Consider the following 23542-nt stretch of genomic DNA (forward strand, 5'->3'; position numbering starts at 1 on the left):
GTTTCTCCAGGTCCATCCCAGATGCTGCCACATCTGCTCATCAGCTACTGCCCTCTTTCCCCTGAGATGGGATTCACTCGCTGTACCACTTGGGAAGCCAACCTGTCTGGGTCACTGTCCAACCACAGTAACACAGGAGCAACATTAGACATGGCCTAACTTGGTAAGGGAACAGGTGACTAGTGACAGCAGAGAGGGGCTTGGGAGAGAAAAGCAAAGAGTTGGGGATGAGAAGAAATATGGATACGGGCAGAGTGCGAGGCGGAACATCAGCATGGAATGAGCTGCAGTGATGGGACTGCAAGGCTGAGGCAAATCCTCAGGAGAATTGAGAGGAGGCTGCCATGTGGTGTTGCACAGGTATGTGATTGCCAGTGATGCCCCAGAAATGTATCCTTACTCCTGGGTTTCTGGTTTAGGGTGTGGCCCCTTCATCAAGTTAAACACTGGTGCTGGTGTGTTAAAAATCCCTCCTCTCTTCCTTCCAACAGCTTGCCACTCATTAAATCTTGCTGATTTTGCCTCTTAGCCATCCTAAATTCATCCCTACTGCCACTCCCCTGGTTCAGAACTCATTATCCGTTGCTTAGACTATGGTAATAACATCCTAATTGCTCTCTCTGTTTCCTTCCAAAGTCAGTAAAAATTTGTAGGATGAAAAAAATGCATAAACACTGAAGTGTAAAGTGTCACAGCAGCTCTCCAGTTGGGAGACACAGCCAGAAACCTCTCTGCCATCTACTGAAAACCATCAACTGAAAATACAGACAGGAGCCATGATGCGCAAAAGAGTCAGAGGGTACAACACGTCCCTGTGTTGGGCATGACCCAGCCTCCACCTTTTCCTTAGACCCCAGAGGGCCTGACTTCTGATGTTCTACCCTCTGCTTCTGCCCTGTTCTGGTGTACTCTACTCCAGGCCCATCAGAAATAAGGCTTTTGACATGAGGCATAACTCATCTGTCCACCATGGTTACTGGGCAGGGATCCCATAGGAGTGGTATAGGCTGTGCTACTGGAAAGGTAGCCAGAGAGAAACAACAGGCCGCGTCACTCAAAGGGCTGGCCCCCAGAAACAGATGAAGCGCACCTAGGGAGCACAGTTGTCTTCCCCAGCTGAGTTAGCCTGAGAGGCTGGCGGGCCAGATGGAGTGAGCTGTTAGCATGCCACATGCAATTTCATTTCTGCTGTTTCTCCCCCACAAAACACTCTTTGCACTCCCCGTATCTCCCATCTCTCCCCAGCAACATTCAAAATCAAGTCACAGACACATGCCCTTGGGCCTTCTGATCTTTAACAAGCCGATTCATCATTTCCTTCTAAGCCAGAGTTCGGGAAATGTCTGTAACCCATGGTGGACGAGTGGGCGTGAGTTCACTGACACTCCGGGTATACAGAGAATGAAAAGGGATATTCATTCCAAGTAACATGTCACCTTCGAAGGCTTCATGGACCAAGTAGGGGAAAGGATGGGATTTGAAGTGTTCTGTGAGCATTGTAAATCTCTAGATAGCCTCCTTTGAAATAGTTGTTTGAAACACCATTTCCCCCCAATCTGGTAAATACATTGTTCCATTGGGGGCAGGCATCCTCACAGACCTTCTCCTCAAGAATGTGCTGATTAATCAGGGCTTATTTTGATTCTAGACTTTTCACTTGGTTCTTTGGGCAAGAACAATGGGAAAAAAATCCATCCCAAAGATAGTGTGGTAGAGGCCCTTGTGAGGTGACACATTAAGCTGCACACAGAGGGCCCTCACTTTCCTCTTGAAAAAGCATGGTTCCTGCAGTGGCCAACTGCAGCCCATTGGAGGAAGAAATCTTCTCCTCAGCACCCATAGGGAAGTTGGGGAGCTGTATGTATGTCCCTGGGGATCCCTGTAGAGCCAAGGGAGAAGTACTGTATATCCAAGTGAGATGAAGAGGCTTATCAACACAGTAGCAGCCATCAGAGCATGTGGACAGGCCCTACCTCATGGAACATGTAGCCTCTCCTTCATGGATTCGCTTGAGAGCTACATTCCAACTGGAGAGGCAAGGCTAACCTTGATAGATGCTCACCTACTGACCCTACCTTTCAGACTGGCCTGTTTTCAGACTCTATCTCTGACACTGTCTATCTGTGTAAACATCAGCAGTTGTCATACTGTGACTCTCCAACTTTCCATCCTTAAAGCTGCTCGAAAACCTTGTAGTAAACATGTGAAAGCTAAATGAAGCAGCACACGGGCATGCCATGGGATACATACGGTGGGTGTTCAATAAAGGCCTCCCCTGAGCTACTCTCCGTGGCATCCTTTTATTAATAATTCCTGGCCCTTCTCCTTTCTTGCAGCCCACTCTCGCTCTCCATTAATAATTGCTGGCCTGTCTCCCTCTCACCCCCATGAGTGAATATCTTCATTGACCTGCCTTCACCTTACCTGAAGCGGCTCTGTTATGGGCAGCCCAGCTCAGCTTCCCAGGCCTGGACCCTGAACAGTTGTTCAGCTGCAGGCATGTGGATTGGCACTTTGCTGTTCCTAGGTTTAACACCCTTAATCATTTCATTTGTGCTGGGCCTTGGAAGTGATGTGGCTACCCAGTGGAGGAGGGTCAAAGCCTTCGGCGGGTGCCAGGCACCGCTCTTCATAATGACCCTAGGCAAGCAGTTCTCTGTGACCTAACACGGTAGAAAGACCTAGAGTGCCACTTGGCTCTGTGCCAGAACCTTTTACTCGCACCTTGCCATTTTATCCCCGTCTCACCAGTGAAGAAGCGGAAGCTCTGTCATGCTACTTGCCTAAAGCTACATGGCTGGCAAACAGACTCTGAGTTGGTTATGTCTGAGGCCAAAAACTGAGTTTTCTTACCCTTCTGCCCTAAGCAAAGATCCACTGAGGAAGGGAAGGCTGGTCCTTTTGGTATAATTAGATAGACTTCATTTGCATGTATCACTTGAAAGCTATTAATTGAACAAATCCTCCAAGGAAAAGCCTACCACATAATTTCTGAAGGGATTTCTCGGAGTAGGTCTCACGGTCACAGCCCTTGCCGATGTAATTAGTCTGCAGCTCTGCGGTGACCTGGAGGGAGGACACAGCTCCATCGCACGTCTCCAGATGGATACTGGGGAACAAGGCCATACTCCCCGAGCCAGGCTGGTACTCAATCCTTTTGGTCCAATCTGAATAAACAAGGAGAAGATTAAATCAGTCACAGTCAGTCCTGCTAGGCCACTTGTTTTGAAAAGGTGAATTTGTTCCAATAAGTCATTTGTTTCAACAAATAGATTAGTTGAACAGTCGGAGGATAATGGAAATTTTACATTTGCTGCATTAAAGATCCCACCCCACCTTAGAAGAATACCAGGTGACCCAGTGCTCTGTACTCACTCAGTTCACTGAGCCACAGAAGACTATGCAGAATACACAGGCATATATACCTCAGCCATCTACTTGCTTCTCAGTTCACTATGGTTTGTGGGAAAAATAGAGTGACCCATAGCGCCCAGAAACATCAGTGATACACAGAAAAGGTAGAAAGAAAAACATTATCACTTCTCATTTGAGTATTACAATGACTATGTCACTTGACCTTGAAGATGCCTGGCATTTGCTGTTGAGACACTTGACACCTGTGTGACACTGTGAAATGGTGGGAGGAGAGTCTGGGATGGAAAGTGGATCCAATGGTGTGAACAGGTGGATGCCAATGCTCTCTCTCTCTCTTTTCCTTTTATGTGCATTGCTGGAGACATTTTAGAGAGCTGTGTCTTACCCCATCTCCCCCATTTTATCTTGTATGGCGATTTTTAGGAACATATGTGTCATGTTTCAAAACAAAAGGGTGCAAGGTCCTTCAAGGCACATGTGAAGTTATAGAGGAGAGTGCAAGGATTCTCAAACACTCGAAACTGTGACTCCAGTCTGGCTGATCATCCTGTCACTGCTTTGCAGTGAAAAATAAATAATCGCGAGGTGATAAAGCATTGAAGAGAAGCAAAAACCACAATCAAAATGGCAGCACAGAAGAACAGAGCAATCAAGGAGAATAAACACTGAGTGGGCTCATGGGGGAATTGATTGATACATAATAGCTTGATACATAACAGCAGCAATCGGACTCCAGAGCCACTGACTCAAGACAAAGAAAACTCCCAAAGACTGATAATTCATGGTCCCTGACAACAGCCAGAATTCCACACTGCAAGGATACATCTGAGAGGCGGTGCAGCCACTCTCAACCACACTTAAATGCAGAAGTGTGAGTGGAGGTGTTGAAAGATGTAAACTATGGGTGTGATGAGCTGACAAGTCCCAAGTGTTTGTCATGTAGAGCATCATTAGATAGTATCCTTCTGCCACACAGAAATGGAAATCTAGGAAGTGCCTGATCCCACCTGTGAGAACCTCAGAAAGTCCTGGCATCCACCAAAGAGATACACGGAGAAAGCCCATCTTAGGGACCAGCCGGTGGGCTTCCTTTACCGAGCAGCCACTCATTTGGTGTTTCCATGTGCCACACCCTGCCTTAGGGACCATGGATGCAGCAAGTGAAGAAGTCAGGGGTGAGTGAAAGAGGTAGGTGATAAATAAGAGTGGGCTGGGGTATCAGGAAGAGGGTGACAAGGCGCCTCTTGATTGAGAGTTCTCCTATGAACCTGAGGCCTGAATGCCAAGGATTGATCTGTTCTACTTGGCGTGGTGGCAGCAAAGATCCTAGTTTGGCTGTAAGGTCATAGGCAGGATCTAAAAGGCTTCCAAACTGTAGGGACCTCATCAGGATAGCAGGGACATAGTCGTACAGAGCTGGGATAAGACTCAAGTGCGACAATGTGTTCCTGAATATAATGGGGTTCTGATTGAGGCTTCCTGGTGAGGCAGGGCCAATGCCTGCTTATAACAGATGCTCAGTATGTTCTAGATAACCATGCAATACAGGTTTACCTCAGAGCCTCCGTGCTAATCAATGGCCTTTGACAGGGTTTATTAAAAGTCATGACATGAGCACAAGTTGTATTATCATGGTTGTGAGGTTCAGCCCCAGGGAACTGACAATGGGAGGGTGATCCAAACCCATAAAGGGAAATATGTCCAAATTACAGCCTCGGGGAGCTGTGTCCAGATCATCCTAACGGCCCATGGTCCAATGTCCCCAGTTCAACCCTAAGAATAAACCATAGAACAAAGGAGAGGAAGGCTTTTTGTGTCAGAGCGCTGTCTGAGAGCCACAGTATTCTTAAGAGCCACTCACAACTAGCTGGTAACATGTCCCAGATTCAAAACATTTCATGTCACTGTGTTTCATCGTGCTGTTTTTCCTACATGCTGTCTCCTCACCTTCGGTCCTACCCTGGATGCATCCTCCTGAGGGGTCTCTCATCTAGGTACATGCCTCTGTCATGTCTTCACAGTGCTGGCCACATTATTATGCAACATTAGCCCTAAGTTTGGGAGATGGCTGAATCCCCAGCATGTTCCAGGTACCTGGTCCAGAGTTAGTTCCTGTTAGCTGGTGGAATAAAGTGCTCTGAGTCCCCTAAGATAGCAACTAAAACTATCCCCCCTATGGCTTGTCTCCTTCAGTAACCATGAATTCCTTAAAAGCAGGGGTTGTGATGTTCCGTTTTGAATCTTCCAGGGCTAGCTCCTATGGCAGGAAATGTTTGTTAGGAGGATCTGCAGAAGGCTGGATTCCTCGCTGCTGCAAATGCAGCCCATTTTGAGCCCAGACAGATTCAAAGCTCATCTATAACTTTCTGCTGTTGCCTTATCCACCCTATCTTCAGCCCTTCAGAGCCCTATCGCCCTCCCCTACCCACACAGCAGCACAAAACACATGCTTCTCTGTCCTTGGCAAGGCGCTTGGCCCATAGCTAACAAAGAAGGAATCTTGTCACAGACATGAGGATAAGTCCTAAACTTTGCTCAACAAAGTTCCAGAGACCTCCGACTGTCCAGCATGATCTCTAGACATCCAGAGCAGCTGTTGAGGCTTTGCTTGACAAAGTTCCAAAGACCTCTGGCTGATCACAACTGTCCCCCAAATATTATGTATGGTCCAGTTGTAATGTTTAGAAATCTGTTTCTCCTAAAACTGTTTTTTTTTTTTTTTCTCTTTATTTCCTAGACCTTAGGAAATTCATAGAGGGAAAACTTTTTCTCACAGAGAATGTTGAAAGAGGGCCTCTGGCCAAAGGTTCGAGACAATGATAGAGCTTTTTGCTCTGACTGCATGCAGAAATTGCATGAAAGAGAGCTAAGACCTTGACATAACAGTACCTGGGTAGATATTGTTACCGGTAGAAATGTTTCATTTTAATCTGCTTTGAAAGCAATAGAAGGTGGGCCTGGAATGCCATGCTTTACAGATATTTTATAATAGAGGATCCGTTGGCAGTTAGCGTAGGCTTGGATAGCACACCTGTTGGTCTGGGACTGGAAGTGGGTCAAGTTTTTTCTTTAGAGAATGTCTAGTTCAAGCTATGTTGCTATGAACATCTTGTAAACACATTGGCTTTAGCCTGGGGAAATTTATGATGAAACTTTCCTGTGTATCATTTAAAAGATAACGAGCAAGTTATGCTGACTGTTGTTTGGACATTAATTGATTTTTGTTGTAGGTTACACAACTTTTTGTATTTCTTTGTTACTCTGTTGATTTTTTTTATTGCCCTAGTGATTGTAAAGATGGAAATATCATGATGTAATCTGTAATGAAAAAAAAATTGAACTTCATTTAAACAAAACACTGGGGTTGGCCCAAAGAGAAAAGGGGCAAGCAAGTAACAGACATGAGAGAGAAAGTTAGAGTGAGATGGAGAACAGCAAGAGAAATGGATAGATGGGGAAGGAAAAGAGAGATAGGTAGATGGGTAACTGCGAACAAGAAGAGAGTTAAAAAGATGGGTGATAGATAGATAGATAGATAAATAGATAGATAGACAGACAGATAGATATGTAGATAAATAGATAGAAGGACAGACAGCAAGTGAGACAGAGATGGAGACAGATAGCCAGAAGAAAAGTTCGCCTGGGCTTTAAGACTTTCAGCTTGTACCACATATGCCAAGTATTTCTTTTTCCTCTGTTCCTCAACTTTTCCTCAACTAGTTCCTCTAGCTAGTTGTTCAATCAATGGTTGTTTTCCCTTAACCAGCCGCTTACTGCCTGCTCAATCCTCCCCATCGCGGATCCAGCAGATCCACCTCTCCTCACTCCTCTTCGTCGTTCCTGGAGCTGGCCTTGGGGAATGGCAGAATCTGCTTCCTTCTGAACAAGATACAGCACCAAGGAGACAACCTGCCTTCTCCCCTCCCTCCTGGGACACTCTCAGTAAATTGCAAATGGTTTTGTGAAGGGGACTTTGGTGTGAAGACAACGGCATGAGTCCAGGGCCCTAGAGTGTAAGGACCCTCCCTTACGTGGACTGACTCCATTTACCCTGAGGGCTTTGAAGCCGTCTTTCTCATCTAGCTATCTGAATGATTATTTCTGATGAGAACTATCACAGAAAGAGCGCAAATAGAACAGAAACTAAATTGTGCTATAAAACCAACAGAAGTCTGGTCCTGACGAAGTGTCCTCTGGACATTCATCCCGTTGGTTGGCAGGGCTGCATTATCTCTGGCCATCAATAGAAAAGTCAGGGACAAAAGAGCTTTAAAAGCAGCAAACTGCCAGTTGCTTTGGTGACCTCACAAGGCTTGTTTTTGAGGATTACAAGGAACAAGCAAAGTTGCCACTCTCCAGTAAAAGAAATCGATGAGGCTTTCCGAGCACAACATCCTCAAGAGCGCAGGAAGTTTACACAAACATCTCCAAGTCTTGCAAAAGGAGGCTAAGGAGGGCTCAAGAGAGCCAAAGGAAGTCGTCACGCCCAGCTTTGCCACATGACACGCCTATGCCTCCTCCTCATCTGGAGGGCGAGAGAGGATGGTGTTTAAAAGTCCAGCCTTCCCCATATCAACATCCGTCCTACCACACACTATGGAACTTCGAGGAAATCATCTGTCCTCTTAGAGTCCAGGTTGCCGTAAATTTGTAACAACTACTTAGAATTTTGGGGGAGGGAATTAAGAAGAGGGTGATTTCACCAACAAACACAGGGACATGTTCAAAAGACACATTGCTGTTAAGTTACCACTTTTTAAAAAAAAAATGATATGTCGGGAAGTGGTTATCAGTCAGTGCATCTGCCAAGCACTTCTAGATCATTTAGTCCACCCTGGGAGCTGCATGGAGATGCTATTGCCTTAATTGAACAAATGAGGGAGTGACAGCTGAAAATTGGTGTGACTTGCTCATGGCCGTACAACACTTTTGCAGAAGTTTCCCACTGAGCCTGAGACTTCACCAGAACTGAGGGCAACTGCCATTTTTTTTTGCAGATTCAATTTTAGAGACCTACTTGCACCAGTTCCTTAGAGAGATAATCCGTTATTGTCAAGGGACATAGAGCGTGGCCCACTTCAGCCTGACCTTGAGGCAGTTAGTCAATTCTTGGCCTTTGGAACAGGACAAGCAAGAGATATACATGTGATGCTACCAACAGTGATAGTGCGCCAATCTTAGGCTTCATGCACACCCATTGTCACAAATGAAACTGTGAAAATGGCACTTGTTCCCAGTTCTGGCACATCCCCAGGCTTAGTGGGGAGATTTGCAGAAGAATTGTATGGCCCTGGGGACATCACACCAGTTTTCTGCCATGGCTACAGGAGGGTGACTGTTCCTATCTAGAAGAGTAGAGAGATTTGAACTCGAACCTTGACTTCTCCAAACTCAGACATGTGACTTTAGCAAAGCTACTGTCATCTCATAGCCTTTGTTGCCTCATCTGAAATGATTCCACCTGCTCCTGGGCTGATCATGAGCCTCAAAAGACACAGTGCAGCCTAAGGGTCCAACCCAAGGATCTTCCCATGATGCCTCTGTACAAACATCTAACTTCTGGGGTCACAAGCCTCCCAAACTGTTCTGCTTGTAAAAAATAAAGAAGAAGAAGAAGAAGAAGAAGAAGAAGAAGAAGAAGAAGAAGAAGAAGAAGAAGAAGAAGAAGAAGAAGAAGAAGAAGAAGAAGAAGAATCCTGTCCATCTGTAAAGGGTCTAGATGTTGGTTTATAAGCTAATTCAGTTTTTTTTTTTCTTAAGTGAACAGAAAGTAGGAGACTGCCTGCTGTTTTAATAACGAGGCCTAAATTACCCTGCCAGCTTTCCTGAGGATGCTAAGAGTGGAAGGGCATTGAGATTTAAACTCCTTGTTTGTGGAGTAACAACTTGGAAACATGATGATTTTTATTAAGAGTCCTGCTAAATTTAGGGATCTCACATTTTCTTATCAGAAGACTAGTAACCACCTAGAAGTTTCACACTAAACACTTAGAGTTGGAAAGAAGCGAATCAGAGATTTCCAGAGAGCACAGGCTTTGTGGCTTTTTAAAAAAAATACCAAGACATTCAAGCCATTGTTCCAATTTGGCCTTTGGGAATGCCTCAGGAAGATGGAAGGGACAGACATGGGCTTGGCCTAGATAATCTCCTTCCTTCTGCGCATGCCTGGATACTTTCAGGTCCTTCCCGCCTCAGCTCTTAGCTGCTGAAAGAGCATCAGGTCTCCTAGGAATTTCCATACGCTGAGTGGCTGGACGTTGGGGGACTGTGGAGTGGAAAGTATGAGAAAGGAATTCCATGAAGAGGCTTGAACAGGAATCTTTCAGCTCTTTTTCTAAAATACATAACTTGGATTTGGGCATCAAGAATCCCACCCTGATACAAGGAGAAGCTACCACGGTCTCTTCGCTAAGCAGTGGCCATCTTGTGCATCCATATTGGGACAGAGGATAAGGAAAGGGTAGGCTGCAGAGGTAAAGTGGAAGTCAGAGGGTGAATGCTGCATAAGAGATTTAGATTTCGTTTCAGAGCCAAGGAAGAGCCATAAATATGTGTTTAGAGAGGACAAAAAAAAAAAAAAAAAAAAGACCCAGAGTGGGCTTTGAGTACTCATTTGAGAGCTAGGCTGGGCTCTCATTCACTTTCAGAACAGTAGAGCACTCCTGCCCGCTACCTCATGATCAGTCAGTGCAGGGTATCACTTCTGCTGGGAGCATACAAAGAAAGGGGTAGGGCTCTCCATCCAGCCCAACTCGGTCATCTTTCAGAGTGTCACTTCTGCATCTGGACAGGCAGGGGATTGAAGCCTGGCTCTGACACTCTTGAGTTCTTGGATGTGAGGTCTGATTCACTGGACTTCCTTGACTTCCATTTCTCACACTGCGCGATGAGGATCACTCAAAGGCAGTTTCTCCAAGACTGTTCCAGACTCGGAGGCTGTTGCCATTACTCTCAGCATGTATGGTCCTTTCTTGTCATTATTCCACATGCTATGAACTATACTATGTACCAGACAGAACCTGGGGATGGGAGGCAAAGTCTATGCCTTATTTATTTATTTATTTAGGGTTTTGTTTTTTTTTTTTTTGTTTTGTTTTGTTTTTTGAGACAGCATTTCTCTGTGTAGCCTTGGCTGTCCTGGACTCACTTTATAGACCAGGCTGGCCTTGAACTCACAGCAATTTGCCTGCCTCTGCTTCTTGAGTGCTGGGATTAAAGGTGTGCCTGGCTAGTACCTCTTACTTTCAAGAAATCCACAATCACATGCCAGCTTAAGGCTGACAGGAGCAAAGAGCTAATTTATAGCACAGAGGACACTCAATGGCTTTCTGGAGGAAGTGACTGAGGTGTCTGTTTTAATATAGGTTTTTAACCATTGTTGTTACTATGTGCCTAAGGCCAACACATCAGGATACAATTTCTGTGAGTTCTCAGAATCCCGTTCCCCCACCCCACCCCCAACATCTGAGTTCCCCTTTGGGCAGGGCCAGGGGATGGTAGACGCTGTGGTACAGAATGAGTAGCTGGATCCTCAGTGCAGACACTGCTTCCCCTGCCTACCAGCTACTGCACCACTGGCAGGCTACACGACCTTTCTGTGGCCTGTATCTTCTGCAAAATGGGCATGGGGAGATTGTAGCTGTACTTCCTGAGGCTTTGTTCACTGAGAAGGTACCAGTTAGAAGCTCAGTGGGGCTCAGGAACTGTGGGCTGTCTTTATTAGGCTTCTGAATGCTGGCTGCTTTTCCTTGAGCCCTTGGGCATCTGAAGGCAGGCTCTGCTATCCTTGTAACCAGCCCTCTGGAGAGGTGAGGAGCGCTTTCTCCTCTGGGTCCTGCCAACCCCGGGAAGGGGCAGCAGTATTCTCTCCTATGGGAGAAGGAGAGGAAGCTGGGCTGGCCAGAGGGTATATGAGCTCCTGGGAGTCTTAAGCCAGAGGCTGACCCAGCAATTGTACTACATTGACCTGAGACCCAAGCTTCCAAAGGCATCCCTCGCCTTGAGCTTCTTTTCCCACCTCATCAGTCATGGTCTTATCTTCCTCTGTTGGTGGAGGTTGGAGTCACTGAAGAGTCTGGGGTTGTGACAGGGTCCACAGTCTGAGCTACTTACTGCTTTGAAGGCCCTGATTGGTTGACTGGTTGGAAGGGCCCTGATTGGTTGACTGGCTGGCAGGGCCCTGATTGGTTGACTGGATGGCGGTCACTGTCTTTAAATTCCCAATGATTTCAAAACAACAGGCCCATTTTCCATTTGTACCAAACCCCACAGATGACCTGACTGGTCCTCTCTGCCAGCTTTCACTGGTCACATTCTTTAACCTTCCTAAGCCCAAGGTTTTTTTTTTCCATCTGTTTTAGAATGGGAACACTAATTAATTGTCCCAAAGAGAGGCACCAGAGCATAACTACCAAGACTAGGACTTTGAAGCCAGCTCTGATGTGGTCCCAGCTCTGCTGTTCACTCCTGGGGGCAAGCCATTTCCTTCTCTCTGTGTGAATTTATTCACGCAAACACCTAGTTCAGAGTCAATTATAGTGTTTATATGAGATAATAAATGCCAGCCACTTAGTCCTGCGCCTGATATGCATAGGCACATACATTCCAAGTGTCTGGGTGGTAAATTATTTGCCTTTCTCTTTTTCCAATTAAAAACAATTACACTCAGGAACCATTTAAAAAGAAACACAACACAAACTCTGTGAACTCAATTACAAATGTAAGGGCTCCCCTCTCTTCCTTTATGACTGACCCCTTTGCCATTTGCTATATTTTATTTTAGCAACAGCATTTTTACTACCTTTTAATTCTTACTAAAAGAGATAATTAACTACAAAAAGCAGAGAGGGGGGGTGGCATGGATCTCTATACCCACATCTTTGGTTAAGCCTCGGGCCATGCTCTTGCCAGGCCCTCTGTTTGTGGTTCTAGTTCTCCTCCCCCTGCTCTCATCTCCTACATGGCTCTGGAGAGGAGGCCTCTCAGGTTTGCCTTGGTAGCTCCTGACCCCAAGCAACAATTATGTGCCTATTTGTTTATGTCCCAGCCCCATTCTAGAGTCAGATCAGTATGTCATAGACTGAGTGAGCAAGCACTCAATAATTATCTATAAAATAGCTGGTCACGGGTAGGACCCAGAACACGCACACAAGCACTCATGCATGCACGCGCATTCTGCAATTCTTGCTTCCCAACACCAGGAATCTGTTACTATTCTTACGGTTTGGCACACCTTGCCTATCTTTCATCCCCCAGCATCTGGTTAGCTGCTAAATGACAGGTTACCAGGCTTTAAAATGGGATGGATTCAGGACACCCTTAGTGCTTTGTGTGTGTGTGTGTTGGGGGGGGGGGAGGAATGAGTACGTGTATTGAAATGATTATAAATTACTTTAATGTTGGGAACCTCTTTGTATTCTTTGCCCTATTTAGTCTCCTTGTTTATTCTTAATAAACGCCAGATGAAGTAACTCAAAATTTGTTTTCCCATGACATTTTCTATAGTTTCTGAGGAACAGAGGGGAATTCATTCTGTCCCTGATCAACGCCATGATTACTGGCTCCTCTGTCACACTGGCAGACCTCAGGTTACACCTAGGTCACACCTGTAAGCAGATTCTTCTTGGCACATCCTAGTAGCCCTGGCAAGCCTCAGGCAGCTTCCTGCCCACCAGCCAGTCTTCTCTTAGGTCCACTGCCCTGGCTTAACTGCTGTTGAACAGAAGAGCTTGTGCCTTCAGGTCAGGATGTGCTGAGATGACTTGCCTGGCAAGTGATCCCCATGTCTACCCCACTTTGTGAAGTGTGGGAGGAAAGAGCCTGTTCCAGAACACGTTCTTACTTGCTCTATACCCCGACCCAACCCCTCAACTTGCTTGCTCTCAGGCCTACCAAGTCCAGAGACAGAATGAAGCCATGGGCACTAATTTCCTATTTGTCCAGTCTAATAACAATAAGGTTTGCCCCTTCCCATCTATTCCATGTTTTAAAAGAAACCTGTTTCTCTTATGGTTTCATGACGGGCTGGTCCATGACTGATTGTGAGGAACCCCAGCCCTTTCCTGAAGATAACTTGAGGGTCTCTGCTTTAAATAGCACCCATAAAAATGAGTTCCTAAAACCACTTTTAAAGCATTTGGCTTCAGCTTTGGAGCATCGCAACTTTTTAAGCTGTACATCCAGGCTGCCTTTAGAGCCTACTAAATCTGCACCATGGTTTAGATGGCTCCCGAGGCCAACGTGTCTTCACTCCAGTTTTAGGGCCATCATCATTTCTCACCTGAACCAATCACTATGACAACCTCTTTACTTTTCTTTGTTCCTCTGTCCTATACTAGGCACCATTATCCAACTACCACTTTCGACTTCTCTTCTGAGATGTCCTCCATGACTAGAAAGCCTGGAGTTTTCTTTCTCTTCAGAATTCACACTGCATGCAAGCCCCACCATTGCACTTCTCAGAATTCTGTCTGTAGACTGCATTGATGGTGGCTGGCTTTAGGATCATGCCAAAACTAATGACTCTTCCTCTCCTGACCTCAGAAGATTGCAGTAGGAAGGTGTTTTGTTTTGTTTTCATATCTCGTATGAATTGGTTCCTAAAGTGCTCTAGTGGGCATAAATAGGCTTGGAAAACCCAAGCCTGGATAATATTGGGCAAGACTTTCCGTCACACCCATGAGCCTTGGCCACAGAGAAAGAGCTGAGGAAGATCTACACCTTATGACTAAACATATGCTAAGGGGACTCTGTAGCCTTGGACACTGGCACGGTGCGGTGGGACCACATATCAACGGACCACAAAAGAGGATGCCCTTCCTTTCATAGAAACCAGATGTAGGACAGGGTGCTTGTGATGTTCTGGAATACGCTTTCTACTGCCAGTAGGGCTGCATATCTCTGCCCCTATGGAGTTAGTGCTAAGGAACACAATTGTTTTTGACCAATAAAACAACAGTGGCTAAAAATAATTTAACAGGCTATGGGCGTTATGGAAAAGCCCCAGGCCCCAGAATTCCTGGGTAGAATGGAGGTGGAGAGTCATTCAGTTGCCAAGGAGGCATTGTTGCTTCAGTGTTGCTTTTAGATTTGGTCAAGATGGGTAATGAAAAAGGAAGGACTTCCCAAAGTTGGAGCCAGGACTACCACAGAACAGTGCACAGAAGAGCTGCACCTAGAATTTCAAGTCAGGGACCCTTCACGAGCCTTCCACCACCACCCCCCACCCGACTAGGGAACTTTGCAACCTTTGTCTGTAAGGTTGCATCAGTGCTATATAACACTGATGGACAGCTGTGGGCTTCCTTCGTTCCCTTTCCTGAATGGGACTGTTCACACGTTACCCTTCCCCTAAGTACTAAGTACTACCTACTGTGTCTGTGTTTAGCAAATACCATTTTCTTTTTGGACCATGGGTCTCTAAACAGAAGTTCCCTTCTCTAGACCTTCCAGGCACCATGGTTCTGGGTTGGTGATCTGAGAAACTTTTGAAGATCTCAGGGAGGACATAGATGTATTTTTACAGTCACAGAGAAGAGGCCACGTGTGATGAAAATGGGTCTGTAGAGACTGGACTGTCACTTGTGGCTTTGGGTTTGATTTGTGGCTTGACCAGCAGGGTGTGGGTGGGTGACACAGCCGACAGTTCTGTGCAGAGACTCCATGAGGCAATGTGTGTTTCTATTCACTCGGGCTGGTTTCTACATCTGCCAAGAGAATCACGTGCACCAGACAGACCACTAACCAGTAAAATCTCTAGAATGAGAAGATGGGCAGTAAAGTCCCTGGGGGACCTGGAGCCAACACCAAGTTTGAAAACAAGACTAAGTATCTTGGCTCCAGAAGGGACTGCTAGAATGGGTTGACAGTGGGGTGGAGAGCATGCTGGTGGCAGGGGTAGGGGTCGGAGGTCAATGAACTGGTGGAGCCATAGGGTCAAGACCCTACCTAACCCTAGTGGAGATGGATTCAGATCAAACTGGCTAAGAATTCCCACTGGTCTGTTAAGGAGGCAGTCTGGGGAAGCTGAATTAGCAGCACTGAAGGGGATGATATGGGATATCTGTGATTATTTAGTACCAAACTGCTGTGGGAGTCTCTTATTCCATGGGTGGGCTCAGTTGCTTCTAGCTTATCTTGTGGCTGCTCTCCCGTGGGCTGGAGGAAAGAAGAGTGGGGCTATAGCTTGTCTCTTTGCTGACATTGCCTCTCCCAAACTCCAAGGCTCAAAGGAGACAGATAAGGAGCCTCCTTGGGACCGTCCCTTGAGCTTTCTTCCCACCTGACTCTGTTCTTGCCTCACGTATTGATTTTCAGTTACTCATAAATACAAATATATGCTGACTTGGAGTCAGGCTGGGCCATTTATTACCACCTACCTTTTGGTTGCCTTCTCTGTCTATCGTGTGATTTTTCTAATCATTCACTGTGTGTGTGTGTGTGTGTGTGTGTGTGTGTGTGTGTGTGTGTGTGTCTGTGGGTGTGTTTATGTGGGTGTTCGAGCATGGAGAGGTTAGGGATCAACCTCAAGTATTGTTCCTTGTGGATTGTTTTTTGTTTGTTTTTTGAGACAGAATCTCACATTGGTTCTCGCTAAGTATTTCAGAAAGGAATAGCAAGGACACATCACATTAGAAAAGGTGCCTGTGCCTGCAGGAATCCCCTGGCCTGCTTGCTGTGGTCAGACTTTCTTCATTTTATGCTTACTGCAGGCTCCTTTGTTTAGTCCAGTCTTTCTGATTTGAAGGTGATGGATGGCATTCTGCTTGACTGGCTTTGTCATTCATCCTGTGTGCCGCCCCCACTCCACCCCCAGGACCCACACATCTGTGCACAGACCTTAGGTAGGTTGTGCAGTGGCCATCCTGGCTCAGGCAACTGAGATACTGTACTCCAGTCCCAGCAGCCACTGGCCGTCCATGTGTTGCACAAGGGAACCACTCTGGTCTGTACAGATCTGTTGTGCTGGGATGATTGTTTCAGTTCTTCAATAATGTGCACTCTTGTGAATATGGGTACCACTTCATTTCAGGCTATGATAGCCCTTTCTTTTATTTTTCTCTGATTCCATGCCTGTTGGAAGGCAAGTGCCTGAGCATCCAACCCTGAAGAGACTGTTCAGAAAGCAGGGCCTAGAGCTTTTCCTCTCTCCCCGGCCCTTTGTCTGAGCCACTCACCTCCACCTTCGTGCTTCTCCAATAGAAGCAGCTTGATGCTGAAGAGATGCAGGCAGTTCAGAGCATCCCCGGTGAGAGATACTTCTCCCAAAGGAGAAATCATTAACTCAGCCAACCAGGGTACTTTCTCATAGATTTATAGAGATGCTTCTCTCACATGCCCAATAAACATGAGCATTTTCCAGGCAAATTTCTTATCTTGGGAAAAATGTATTATTGGTGTAAGATGGAGCATCCGTCCTCTGAGAATGTTTACTTTTATGTCTCTGAATTGCATTCACAATGGAAGAGAATGGGTTCTCATGCATGCCTCTTCGGGCCTTTTGAAAAGATGACTTAAGTATATTTTGTCACATTCTAGCCATGGAAATTCCATTAGTTCATCAGTTGCACACAGCTTCAAAACTTAATTTTACACAAAAGGACTTTGACTCTATGTGGTCCAAGAGCACGAGGCTTAATGTTTCACTGGACAGTACTCTCAAGTTAGAATGCAATTCTCATATCTTTGGAAGATGTGTGCCAAGTTTCAGTCTGCTGGATTTATGGATACCCCAGGGTCCACATGTGAGGTGCTAGGGAATGCAGGTGCTGGGGGATGAAGCTGCTGGTGGATGCAGCTGCTGGGGGATGCAGCTGGTGGAGGATGCAGCTACTGAGGGATGTAGCTGCTGGGGGATGCCGGTGCTGGAAGATTTAGCTGCTGGGGGATGCAGCTGCTGAGAGATACAACTGCTGGTGGATGCAGGTGCTGAGGATACAGCTGCTGATAGATGCAGCTGCTGGGGGATTTAGCTGCTGGGGGATGCAGGTGCTAGGGGATTTAGCTGCTGGGGGATGCAAGTGCTGGGGGATTTAGCTGCTGGGGGATTTAGCTGCTGGGGGATTTAGCTGCTGGGAGATGCAGGTGCTTGGAGGCTTAACTGCTGGGGGATGCAGGTGCTGGGAGTGCAGGTGCTGGGAGTGCAGGTGCTGGGGGATGCAGTTCCTACTCATGGCTGGGGGCAATGTTGAGTCATCAGGAAACAGGAAACGCTAGAAAGATGCTCAGTAACCTGTCTCAGGCTTCAAAGCCTTCTGACTTTAGGGTAGTCTATGTACTCCTGAGAAAGTAAGTAAGAGTTTAAAGACTGTACGGCAATCCTCATGAATCTTCATGATTGCTTTGAAAAGAAAACTAGAGCCTTGCCAGTGGCTGACAACCACCGGCCTACAGGACAGGGCCAAACACATATACATATTCCTCTGTAAAGGAACATTATGCAGCTTGTGAGGTTTTATGATATGGGATATATGTATGCCATGAAGTGAGAAAAAGCATGGTTCACACGTGATGATACTATTACATTATTAGGTTATGGGTATTTTATTATTATGATCACCATTATCATTAATATTTCATCTTGTGTGAACATGCTTATGATTGTGTAATTGTGTTTATATGTGGGTTTGTATACATTGGGGTGTGTGTGTGTGTGTGTGTGTGTGTGTGTGTGTGTGTGTGTGTGTGTTTGTGAAAGAGGACTCAGGTGTGCCACATGCACATGGAGGTCAGAGGACTACCTCATGTCAGCCTTTGCGTTTCACCTTGTCTGAGGTTTTGCTGTTTTGTCTTCCAGGTAGCTGGCCTGCAAGCTCCCAGAGGTTCTCTCATGTCTGTCTTTCATCTCCCTGCAGGAGCACTGGGACTGCAGGCCTGTGCCCTACCATGTCCCAGGATACATGGGTTCTGGAGACTCAGGTCCTGTCTTCCCTCTTGCACAGCACATTCTTTACCTACCGAGCCGTCTCCCCTGCCCAAATACGGGAACACTTTAGTTGGTTCTTATTCTACCTGCTGTGATTACTCAAGCCTCACAGCTGGGGGACACGGCTCCTACTCCTCACAGCCCTAGTTCTACCGAGGTGAACCTGGCTGCTATGATTCAGGGATTCAGAGTCTCAGGCCAGAGCCAGACACTGACACTGGGGACATGAAGGGTACCAAGGCCATCATGGCATCTGTCCTGTGGCACAGGCCTTGGTACTAAAGCAAGACAAAGAAAGCTTGTTTTAGTATGTGCCTAATGCAAGGTAATTAGGTCATAGTGGGAACACCCTCCTAAGAGATTAAGTGTTTTATTAAGGGACTAGGTTAGGGCTAGAGGGAACAAATCAGGGTTTAAAGGACTTAACCCATTACCAGGAGAGTGAGTTATTATACGGTAGTTGGACTGCGTTTCTCACCCCAGCTTCCTCTGCCTTACTTTTTACTTCACTTTCATCTCCCCATTGTGCTATGATACAGAATAAGGCCAACCTGATCCTGGCACCCTGCTCTGGCACTTTCCCTAGTCTAGAACTGTGTGCAAATATAAACCTTTTTCCTTTATAATTTATCTAGCCTCAGATAATCGAGTATGGCTACACAGTGTAGGCTAAGACAGGCAGGGAGAAGGGATCCTTCTTGCTGAAGCCTATTTTGCCTTTGAGGGGGCCAGGAGAACTTGGTGATTACACCCACTGTCTCACAGACTCCTCCTGAAAAGCTCTGGGAGGTTTACTTTGCCGGCTGTCTACATCAGAAACCCCCCTGAAAATGAATAGGCAACAACTTTTTACAAAAATCTTCAACTGCATTGTGGATGTCTGTCCCCTTCTGTCACAAAGCAAGCCTAGAGGGCCTTCCCCAGCCCCTCAGGACACCTAGGTAATTTCACTCACCTTTAGAAGCTCAATTCTGGTGCTGTCTCTTGTGAGAAGAGATACACTGTTGGTCACCTCCCCTGGGCAGCTGATCCCTGGGACAAGCATCCTTGACCTCACCTATCACACCCCGAATGCACCGGTCAGTGCCCTGACCACACCCTGAATGCACTGGTCAATGCCCTGACCACTCTGTATTAGAACAGTCTGACCATTCCCCTGCCTTCACCTCGCCACTGTAGCTCATGGTACCCAGGGTCTCATCATTGGCCAGGGATTAAGCAAGCTCTGGGGACATTTTTCTTGAGCTTTGAGAACTTTCTAATTGATCCAGGACCACATCTGCAAGGCAGGATGGCATCAGAGACCCTGTAGCTCACAGCAGTGCAAATGCAGGGTTCTCCCCTTCTATCAAGAGCCCATGTGGTAGATGTGGGGAGACATGAGCCTTATTCTCTACCTGTTTCAGTTGAAGACAGTGTTGGAAGAGGAGGGGTTGCCTGCTGGTTGGGTCATGTTCATCAGAAATGAACCTGAGGCTGGCTGGCATGCAGATGGCATGATGCCAAAGCTGGCTGGGGTATCTGCTTGAGAACAGAGAGAATGGAGGGCAATGAGGAAGCGGAGATCCCTTGCTGGGTGTGTTATGCAAGCCATCAGTGCATATGCTGCCCATCTGAGGAAGGCACTGGCTCATTCACCCAGAGACACTTAAGGCTGAGACACCCAAGGCTGCACAGCCAGCAAGTTATACCAACAGGCTGGCCAGCCTCCCCTGACACATCACTGGCTTCTGTTCTTTCTCTGCCTTCGTGTCTATTACTACATCTCCCTGTGAGGGCTGGTATTAGACTCATTTTGCAGACATCGCTCTTGAGGGCCCAGGGAGGTGAACTGACCTGTCCAATGTTCTGGAGTCCAAGGTGTGGTAGGCCCTGAACTTTGAAGCCAGGTTTTTCTGACCCAAGAGGCAGCACCTTAATTCTACTCCTGCTAATTTCCTATGGGGTGCCATCTCGTGGACTACAGATTTGTGAAAGAACTCGGTGGAAACCACTACGTAGCTCAGCCAGGTCCACAGGGCATGGGGATTCTAATGAGGGATCTCATTGGTCCCTCCTCTGGTCATAGCTTCTCCTCTCACATAGGTGTCCTTGTCCAAGCCCTTTTCTCTCTGTTCCCAAGAGGTCACTTAAGAAGGTTGATCGATATCTGTGCCAACATTTCTGAGTGAAGGCAGATCCCAGTGGTGGCCTTCTATGAAGGAGTGACACTTCCCCCCTCCCCTGCCATCCTGTAGGCTATGGCCTTTCCTCAAAGCTGCCTTGTGCAATGATACCATGAGATGGTTTGGAACGCAGACTCCTTTGTGCAGCTCTGCTGCAGTACTCCAAAGAAAACTGTGCCCTCTGTATTTGCTTTGGAAGCATTGGAGATGACCAGGCTGGGGAGCCTAGTGTCCACACACAGATGGCCACTGGCCTGGATAGCATGAACCCTGTGGAAAATCTTAACCTTGGCATCTTCATCTATTAAATGTGTAAGCAGCTTTCAGGGCGTGTTAAAGAGCACATGGGCCCTTAGCTGACACTTGGCAAACGGCAATTGCTCAAACAGCAGTAACTGCTGTAACAGTCTTTAATACTGTGTGGGTGGTGGCCATCCACCTCTCCCCCCAGAGCTGGCCCATTTCTTCCTAGCATAGGGTGGTGGTGGGGAGACAGGTGGAAGATGGCTGGCGTATGCTACTTTGATCCAGCAGGTCTTTAAGCACATTAGGACGCCACCGAGTAGGTAAATCAGCATCCCTTACAGAGCCATTTGTTGCACCTTAATGATCGGCTATGTCAGAGATGTCAAAACAGGTCGTTATTCACAGAGGAGTGCCCCATGAGGCCTGCAGCCAGAGCAAGCTGCTTGCCTGGCAGCTCTCAGCAAAGGCAAAGCTCAGGGTCACCGTGTGGCAGCCAGCAGCTCTCAGGCCTTAGTGATAGCTTTGCTAGTTATCTGGGCTAAAATGACCCGTTGTGGTTTTAAAAACCGGAGCAAAGGGAACTCAAATAAAAGAGCTGCTGTATGCTGAGCCTGTTGTGCGGTTCTGTTCAAGGCCCTTCCCAGTTCAGAGTACTGGCAGCTAAGCTGGGACTGGGACCACTGTTGTTTTCCCACTCTCTCCCTTTGGTTCTAGGCTTCAGCACCAACACGTGCGGCTTAATCCACAGTCTTGGTGTAGTCTATGGATGCATCCATTTGTAGGGCATCACTTATTTCCCCAGTTTTAATCAAAGCATTGTTCGCACCGTGATTTTAAATTTTGCAATGTTATTTCTACATGGAAATCTCTTTTGGTCCTAAAAAAAATAATAATAGTTTGGCCAAGAATTACGATTCATAATTTATTGTTGAGGAAACCAAATCTAGGTCAGAGAAATGGCTGAAATAAATCCTGTGGCCAGGTGGGAGTGGAGCTAATCTCTGAGTCTAGCCCACACTCCATGCTTAGCCCTGCAATCAATGGCTTGTGCTTGACCCCCGAACCCCTGCACCTTCCAGGGCTCAGGGGCTTTTTCATGTGGGGATTAGGGTACACTGTTTGGGAAAGAGGGAACAGGGGTGGGATCAGAGGAAGATGGTAGAAAGACTGAAGGTCAGACAGAGATGAGCAGAGAGTAGAGCCAAGAGGAAAGAGACTTTGGGTCCAGAGGGCAGAGTGAAGGGGGCCGAGGAAGCCTGGGGGCAGAGGGGAAGAAACTGAGGCTACAGGATAAAGGAACTGGTCCCCTAGAGATGATGCTCAAATAGGCCAGGTGCCACCCTGCTGAATGGACAGGAAGACAGGGAATTTGCATGTGCATTTTGTTTGAGGGGAAGGTGACATCTTCTTGTCCCGCTATAAAGAACCACAGTAAGGGCCAGCATCTTTGTGTTTGAAGCTTACTCTCCAAGTTCCGGGTTCACTCCATGTCCTCTGGCCTGTGAGGTACCCGGAGGCAACTTTTGGTTTGGGCAGGGGGCATCCGAGAGATGCGCCTTCTGCAAGCATGGGTTTGTTTCTTAATGAGCTGCTAGAGCAGCTTTAAGAAGAAATGGAGGGTTGGGCGGGGCAGAGGGAGGAGCCAGACTTATTGCAGCGGCAGTGGGCACTTCATGGGTGCTTTACTGGGCACCGATCTGTTGAATTCTGGCTACCTTCCCACATGAGTCTCATCGTCTTTGTAGAGCAACTGAGAAGGTTAACAGGTTGCCCAGGAATACCAAGGGTCACGTCTATCTTCTAAGCTTTCTTAAAAAACAGCCTTTGTAAAGCCGATAATATCCCCTGCCCTTGGGAATTCCTCCTCTGTGCCCGGCCACACTGTGGTCCCTGCCACTTTCCTAGTACCTTCTTGGGGCTATAACCTATAACCTTCTCTTCTGTACTCAAAGCCATCTATTGATGTAGATTTGATCCGGGCATGGCTTCCCCAGGGCCCCTGCCTGGGTCAAGTCCAGCATCTCTTTTGCATGTCCACAGGTCCCTACACCACACCATGTCCTTCATCCTCAGCGCACCAGTGTTCCCGCTGCAGGAGTTCTGCTAGGTCATATCTAGATTAAGTCTTTGTGGGCCCTGCCTTTAGCACAGAGAAGGCCTCTTTCATGAGAGAACTGTTTGGTGGTCAGGGAAATACACTTAAGAACATCTCCTGCATCATGATATGCAAGCAACCTTCAGATCTCTCTTATGAGGTGGCTAGGATAGGAGAGTTAATACCAACCAGCAACTTCTCTGCCACTAGCTTTTCAACACAAATGTTCCAGCCATATTCTGGTGGCCTTGATGATGTCTCGATCCTCTTATTAAAAATGAAGTCTATCTATCTGCAGTACTTGGACCTGCCCTGGTCTTGTGTAGTCTCCATCTGCATTTGATCCAGGCCTCTGCTGATTTGTGGTGACCCCCAAATGATGTCATACTTCCTTCCTGTCAAAAGGCTGCCTGGTGAAACAGTGGAATGTCTGGGGTGATTTGATGCACCTGCAGATCATCCAGATCCCAGAGAACACAGGGGCAGCATTCAAGGGCACAGCTGCACTTCTCTTCTTTTCATTTGACTAGGATGCATCAGTGTGAAGGTCTGAAGAAAACATGTTGTTTGGGCCCTTGGAGAAACTTGCAGCAAAGTGAACTGCTGAGTGAGGCATGCCTAACATCTTGGAGTCCTCTGCTCAGGGATGATGGAGTTTCTCGGGGACTGGAGAGCTGACTCTGCAGTCTGGGAAGGCCAGATTCACTTGTCTGGTTGTCTGGTCAGTTACATAGTGAA

The 23542-nt window shown here is 47.0% G+C and overlaps 1 protein-coding gene across 1 annotated transcript in view; it reads right to left on the reverse strand.

Moving 5' to 3' along the window:
* Positions 1-23542, reverse strand: part of Clstn2 (calsyntenin 2) — a 623041-nt gene that overhangs the window by 83972 nt on the left and 515527 nt on the right. Inside the window, exon 6 of the mRNA XM_051140799.1 lies at positions 2982-3167. Coding sequence (XP_050996756.1) covers positions 2982-3167 — 186 coding nt within the window. The remainder of the gene's footprint in view (positions 1-2981; positions 3168-23542) is intronic.

Source organism: Acomys russatus, chromosome 32 (assembly GCF_903995435.1).
Source record: "Acomys russatus chromosome 32, mAcoRus1.1, whole genome shotgun sequence".
NCBI classification, from domain to species: domain Eukaryota; kingdom Metazoa; phylum Chordata; class Mammalia; order Rodentia; family Muridae; genus Acomys; species Acomys russatus.